The 7,109-nt window shown below is 49.8% G+C and overlaps 1 protein-coding gene across 1 annotated transcript; it reads right to left on the bottom strand.

Moving 5' to 3' along the window:
* Positions 1-3,471: 3,471 nt before the first annotated feature.
* CAMK2N2 (calcium/calmodulin dependent protein kinase II inhibitor 2) lies at positions 3,472-6,687 on the bottom strand. Its single transcript, XM_053390744.1, has 2 exons — positions 6,268-6,687; positions 3,472-5,440 (listed from the first exon to the last, which is right to left on the bottom strand). Exons 1-2 carry the CDS (start codon positions 6,428-6,430, stop codon positions 5,370-5,372), a joined length of 234 nt encoding a protein of 77 aa, XP_053246719.1. The 5' UTR covers positions 6,431-6,687; the 3' UTR covers positions 3,472-5,369.
* Positions 6,688-7,109: the final 422 nt, after the last annotated feature.

Below are 7,109 nucleotides of genomic sequence, written 5' to 3'. Positions count from 1 at the left end.
TATCTAATCCTTATTAGAAAGCCATCTCCGCTACCATCGATCTGTCAAAAGATGGGCTGCTGATCTTGGAAAGGTCTCTTTTCCCTTCAGACTCAGCAGCGGCCTGTGATGGGTGACTAACAGAACTTCAAAAGTAAAACAACAACCACAGAGGTTATCTAACCTCCTTATACTTTGGTAGAGCTGCTATCAGCTCCTTATTAAAGCGGGGGGGGGGGGGGGATACAAATCTGCAAATCCATGGTGTGTCTTGCAGTATTAGAAGGCTTAGGGATGTGAGGCAAAGCAGAATCCATTTAAAAGAAAACATGTACAAGTAACTGGTATTTAGGAGGAGGGGCAGAAAAAGAAGAAAGCCCTTTTAAAAATTGCACAATGTACAGATTTACACTTCATAATAAAAGGAAAAGTTTTCAAAGTAAAAAGAAGAAGAAGAAGAAACCCGCCTGCCCAAGATGAACTGCTTGAGGTGAACAACGTGATGGTGCCCTTCCCTTGACACATATAAAAATTGACTGGGTTACCAGTTGAACCAAACTTCCATATTGGTGATGGGGCAGCCCCCTCCCTTGTCATTGAGGGGAGTGGGTTGGCTTAGCAGGTGAAGGGCAGTTTTACTGGCACATGAAATTCTGCTCACCAGCATTTCTCCAACATCTTGCTCTCACCACCACTGCCATCATCTGCTGTCTGAGGCAGCTGCCTCGCTTTGCCCAACAGTAGGGCTGGCCTTGGTGAAGTGAGAAGAGAAGAGAAAGCATACACACATTATCCTCTTGCTTCTTTGACTGTCAGGACAAGCATTCACCCTCATTAGTTACTAGAAGTTGCTTATTCTATACTTTTCATGTTTTAGATCAGGGGCATGGAACATGTGACCTTCCTGTCATTGTTGGACTACAGTTCCCATCATCCCTGACCATTCATCATGCTGATGGGAGTTAGAGTCCAGCAACATCTGGAGGCTTCAGGCTCCCCATCTTTTCTTTTCATCATGAAGCAGCAGCAGCAGCAGCAGCAGCAGCAGCAGCTGTGAACCCCCAAAATCCAAGTTCTGCATCTACAGCCTCCTTTCACCACAGAGACAGCCCAAACAAAGCCTCAGGAACACATGATGAGGTCCACACTTGGCAGAGGTGGATGGCCTCACAAATTATGTGATTTCCCATACTGAAGTAGGCAGCAATGTTAATTTCCTCAAGGGAAACATAGTAAATATGTAGCTTTCAAAGTCCTGCTCCCAGTATAAGAATTCTACTAGGATTTATCAGCTGATGACCCACCAAGATTAGTGAAGGGTGACTGTGATTGTCCACAAGCACACTTCCAAGTATCTAAACAGCTGTTATGAAGACACAAGGAAGACAGATGGTTAACACAGATCTATAGTCCCTGAATGGAGGAAGTGAGTTTTTTGTAGCTGCTGTTTTGCTGAAAACAAGCAGCACAATTCTTAACCATCATTACAATCTCATTGAATTTTGTCATTAGATCAGTCCTCTTAATGCTACTGTTTCACGATGCCTTCGCTGGATCTCATGCTAGTGAATTCTACCTGCTAATTATGCATTGTGAGGAGAAGTAAGTGGGATCCTGAGTGTTAGAAGTATCACATCTTTTTGCTGCTGGTGATAGCTGCTTGCTTTAGTCATTAGAACTCCTAGGAAGAGGTGTTCAGTGGTGACTGTCTGGGGATCTCGGGTGCCAGGCAATGTGATTAATTAAATATTGCTATTCAGGAGGGGGAAACTGGCCTGTGAATAAAAATGTCTGATTGTAAAGCACATCCCTGTGCTATACCAGCTGGGGATGAGAGAGCCCGAGGCATTAGGAAAAGCATCAGCAGAGACTGCAGCATGACAGGGAGATTGGCACAGAGGCTGAAAGACAGGGGCACACTCTCGTGGAGCACACAATGACACCCCCCCCACTAAAACAAAAAAATCCTGTAGTCACAAATAATTTCCCCCAGCCTATCTGCCATATGTTTCACAGGGTCTGAAACACATACACTAGTATTTTTGGAATTGCAATGGTAGGGGTGTTCAGAGACTGCAAATATAGCTTGATTAGAAACAGGAGTGTTATGTTTGTGATTTCTTGTGGGGGGGTTGTATGTGCATGCACACACATGACTCTGTTGATGCCTATGGCTGTGTGTGCAATGCTGCACATTTGTTTGCAGGAGCGTATGTGCACACTTACTCTGACTATGAATCAGTAACCTTTTGTGTTGTTCTCAGTACCTGCATCGATGTCACAGCTGTCCAGATATGGGTATGTGTGTGTGTTGGCATATGTACCAACTGATTTGTGTGATGAATGGTTTGCGTTGCCTTGTGTGCAGGTGTGTGTGCTTGGGTCTGGCCCTGAATGGGCATGTGTGGTCAACAGCAGTATTTTCCCTCCCCGAATGCATGTATGGAGCTTAGTGGCTCACTGTGTTGCATTATCAGATGCATTGGCAGCGACTTTCTGCCTGGAGGTGTGCAGCATGAGCATTTTCGGACAAAAACAAACCAACCAAACAGTAGCTAGGTTACACTAAATAAATCAGACTGGTTTCAGTTTTGTGTGTGCATGTGTTTTGTTTTTTATGGAGACCAGATCAATCCCAGGGTGAGCAGAAGGAGAAATGAACAGGCCTTTCTCTCCCTAGAGTCCCTTCTCACTGCAAACATTTCATAAGGACATTCTCAAGGCCTCCCGCTTGGAATGGATCCATAATCTCACGAATGGCTCCAAAGGTATGAAATCCCACCTGTCCCCAAGCAAAACTACCCAAGGACCTGCTAACCATCATGATAATGTCTCCCTGCTCCCTGGGCCACCAGGTTCTGTTATGCTGCTGTCAGCCCACCTTCCTGATAGAGACTACAGACAAAAATGCAGCAGTATTGTCTTGTTGGGCATCTACTCCCTGCACAATGCAGATGCCTCTGGGACTGGCCTCCTAGCAGAGTTCTGCACCACCTTCTGTCTCCACAGAGTCCTTTTCCTCTCCCAAAGGCAAAAAGGGCAGCTCCTTTGAGAGGCTCTGCTGAAATATTTAACATCCACAAGCTGCTCAGCTGCTTGAATTTCTATTTCTGTCTATCAAGCAAAACTAGGTCATTTAGTTCTCGACATCCCAATCAGGCAACTGCAGAGATTTAGGCTTCAATAGCTGAAATATCTGCACAGTTGAATGCCTGGGTCTATCCACACAGTTCATACACACTAAGCCTCTTGCTCAAGAGAAAAACGGAGAGGTGGTACCTTTTTCCAAGGTCTGCAGCCCAGCAAAGTTCTCAGCAGGGTTTCTATAGGATTCCTCAGGAGAACACAGTAATTGCTTTTTAAACAACCTCTCTAACAGGGATCTGAGCCCTTGGCCAGTGGTAAAGTTGCAGTGGCAGGTTTTGGTCTGATATAAGCTGGCTTGTAGATCATGCACAATCTTTGCCAAGGAAGATACCCAGAACTGGCTGCTTCCATTTCAGTACATGTATGTATTTATTCATTAAGTTTTGTTCACCAGTACAGTGAAAAATGGCATTAAAATTTACAATGGGTCATTCTTAGAATGTCATGACAATAATTTTTGTTTTTTTGCTTGTCTTCATAAAATGTCGTATATTATTGAAAAGATGAAGGTTTCTCATGCACAACGGACAAGAATAAGCTTATTTTAAAAAATAAATAAATTAAAGTACAAAATTAAAAACAACTCTGAACATCCCCTTCTAATAAAGAGGCATCAAATAACCAGCAAGTTATCTGAACACATTCATAAACAGTGCAATAGTATTTTTTTTTCTAAATTCTTCATGTTCCTACAAAGTCCATCAACAAAGCCATTGATCACAGTATAAGACTCTTTAAATACATTTCTTGTTAACGATGATGTGTGCAAAACCTCAAACACATTCAAGAAGTCCTGTCCAATACTGATATATAATTAAGAGCGCCAACTATTTCTCTATATCTGCCTTCCAAGGGGGAAATCCATCTTATAAAACCTTTCCTGTCTTGCCTTTATGGGGAAGAAAAAAAATACAAACAATCTTTTGATGCAACGTTTTTGACATTAGACATTAGCAGATTGTTGTTAACAAATATTCAGATATAAAAATACAAATATGAGGAGTTTCTGTTAAAAAGAAGCGTGCCATAGTGGGATGACTAGTGGCACCAAGACGTGGCACCAAGACCAGGAAGCTCATGCAAAAAAGATGGAGCAAAAATGTCTCTCGACAGCAAAACAATCACTGTCTTTTATGTTATAGTCCATCCATGTCAGAACCTCTGTCTTCCACTCAGCACTGCTGGCTTTGGGCTTTGGGTTTGCTGGTATTTTGCAAACGGGCTGGGGTTTTACAGGTTGGTGTTATATTTCAGGGGGGGAGCTACTGTGTATTACGGGATGGTTGCCGGTTTGGAATATAGACGCCATGACTGCAAACACGATGAACCTGTTATATTTAGAGAAGTGTGCGCGCAAGTGTGTCTGTATAAGTGTGTGTATGTATATTCGTTTCTACGTCTATGCAGATGTCAGCTACACAGCCACCCCGAAAATGTGAAAGGCGTAAAGTGCATCGCTACAGGAGACCTCCCCCCACCCTTAAAAATGGAGAGAGCTGGGCAATCCAGTGGCTCAGAGCTCTCAGAGGAACAGCACCTTCAAATCGTGGCATGGAGGGGGTCGCCCAAGCCAAAGAGGGGACTCTACACTGCTGCTGCTGAGGGCTGGACAGAAGGAATTGGGAGGGGGGAGGGCGGGATGATGGAAGGTTCGGGCACATGGGAAAACAGGCAGCACCCCAGCACGGGCGCAGGGAAAGGCGCTGCTGCAATGGACGGCTCCACAGCAAGAGCCTCCAAGAGGATGGTGCTGCAATGGACAGCTAGCTCCCCGAGCTGCAGGCGCGTCGGAAAGATGGTGCTGGAGCGGACGGCTCCGCGCGTCAAGCGATGGTGCTGAAATGGACAGCTCCCCAAGGCGCAAGAGCTCCATTCCGCAACGGAGGAAGGAAGGGGCAGGTTGGGGGAGAGAGAGAGGAAGCCCCTTCAAGAAGGGCTGTTGTTGAAGATGCAACTCCGGGGATGGGCATCGTGCATTGGTAACCAGGACAGAGTTGGGTGGCAAGGTCTCTTTGTCCCTTATGCTCTCCGTTGGATGCGGAGGAGGGTGAGATGGTGGCCCCCGTCAAGTGACCTCTTCGGGCTGGGGGTCTGCGTTGGGGGTGGAGGGTGTTGCCAGCAGCCTCATCTCCTTCCTTTTGCTTTCCTTGTTGTCCACAATCCCAACAAACATGCGCAGCCAAAAGTGCTTTAAAAATTCAGGGATCAGTCTGCAGCTGGGTGCAGGCGCCTTCCGTGCTGATTTATACCCCAGAAGGCGACTTGTCTGTCATCCCCTTCAAGACCTCGTCTATTCTATCGTCTTCGATCACCACTGCAGGGACAGGAGAGCAAACGCAGAAAAAACACGCCGTCAGAATGGAAAGGGGGAACAGACACGCGGGGTGGGGGCCTCATCCTGCGTACTTAAAACCTGGCGTTGGCCACACTTAAAGCACCCCCCTCCCTCCCCAGCCTCGCCGCTCCTTTGGGGCAGCCATGGGGCTGGATCTCCCGCCCTCCCTCCTTCGACATCTGGTAATGAAACCCGCTCCAGGAAAATGGCTCCCCATCCCTCCCAGATGGTGGCTGGCTGCGGAGCGCAGAGCCAGCGGAGGTGATTAGAGAGGGAGCGCAGCCAGCGGAACGTGCGGGAGGAGATGGGGACCGAGGCGCGCCGGCTCCGGGGCAGCTCTATGGGCGCTTAGCCCTGGGGGAATGTGGAGGGGTCTGGGCTGGGTGAGGAGAGGAATAGTGATGACTGGAAATCTTATGGCAAATGGCTCAGATCGGAGCTCAGCTTAAAGAGTGCGGTGGAGGGGCGCTGAACGAGGGAAAAGACTCCCCACCAAAAAAACCACCCTTCTTTCTCCCTTTCCAGCAGATTCCGCCTGCGGCACCCCAGCTAGGATATGTAACCACAGCGACAGGAAAAAGCGGGGCGCGCGGGATGGGGGGTGGTCAGCCTTGTCGAGGTTGACTGAAGTCCGGCTCTCAGGGGTGGGGGTGAAACACTTCCCTTTTCCTTCTCCTGCGCTGGCAGCAGATGGGCAAGAGGTGGGACTGGAGAGGGAGGGGTGTTGTTGTTGGGGCGCACGGGGACGGTGCCCGGAGGTGTGTACCCAAGCAAGCAAGCAGCCGCGCGCGGACGATGCTCCTTACCTCGCTTGGCTCTGCCAATCTGGCCCAGCTTGGGGGGCCGCTTGGACTGGTTGCCCCAGGAGTTGGTGTCCTGCAGGCGGCAGCTGAAGGAGATGTCTCCGACTTCCGAGTCGGTGCCATAGCGGGCCACTTTGTCGTCGTTGTAGGGCAGGATCTCAGACATGGTGCTGGCGGCGGCGGCGGCGGCACCTGGGTCACTTTCTGCTCCACGCAGAGAGAGCGAGACAGAGGCGGGGGCGAGGCTCCGAGAGGATCAAGAGGCGCTGAGCAATTGGGGCAGGCGAGCAAAGGAGCCAGCGAGCGAGCGCGTGCGGCGTCCAGCAGCCTCGACGAGCGTCTGAGCAGAGCGCTTGGGACAACCCTACACCATAAAGGAAACCCAGGCGGAAGGATGAAGTCATGCATCCGGGGCTGAGCGCGCGGCTCGGCGGCGGCAAGGTCCTCCCTCTCCCCCCTTTCTCCCCTCCCCGCCGTGCGTGGCAGGGAAGGGAGGCGGTGACATCAGGAGGCGAGGAAGGAATGACAATGAGGATGCAGCAAACGAGCCCCCCCCAGCGGGGGAGGGGAAAGAGGAGGGGGCGAAGAAGGGTCAGAGAGGGGGAGCCCGCCCCTTTCCAGCACCCTGGGAGCCCAGACCCCCTGCGGAGCGCGCCCTCTGTCCGCCCTCCGCCGATCCCCTGGGGAAAGCCCTGCTGGGAGCCGCTGAGCCCCTGCCCCCCTCCTCCTCTTCCTCCTCCTCCCTCACCCCCCCCCCTTGGTTCCAGGCGTCACTGTGTGTTTCCCACTTTATGCAACAACAGGCAATAGGGAGCTTCGCTTTCTCTTCCGCTTGGGACTCGCTT

Source organism: Podarcis raffonei, chromosome 5 (genome assembly GCF_027172205.1).
Source record: "Podarcis raffonei isolate rPodRaf1 chromosome 5, rPodRaf1.pri, whole genome shotgun sequence".
Classification (NCBI taxonomy): domain Eukaryota; kingdom Metazoa; phylum Chordata; class Lepidosauria; order Squamata; family Lacertidae; genus Podarcis; species Podarcis raffonei.
The sequence above is the reverse complement of the archived record's forward strand: the minus strand, read 5'-3'. Positions and strand labels throughout refer to the sequence as shown.

Coding starts and splice junctions, on each gene's coding strand:
- CAMK2N2 (XM_053390744.1), bottom strand. CDS start 6,430: ATGTCTGAGATCCTGCCCTACAACGACGACAAAGTGGCCCGCTATGGC. Junction 5,441..6,267: donor GATTGGCAGAGCCAAGCGAG/GTAAGGAGCATC, acceptor CTGTCCCTGCAG/TGGTGATCGAAGACGATAGA.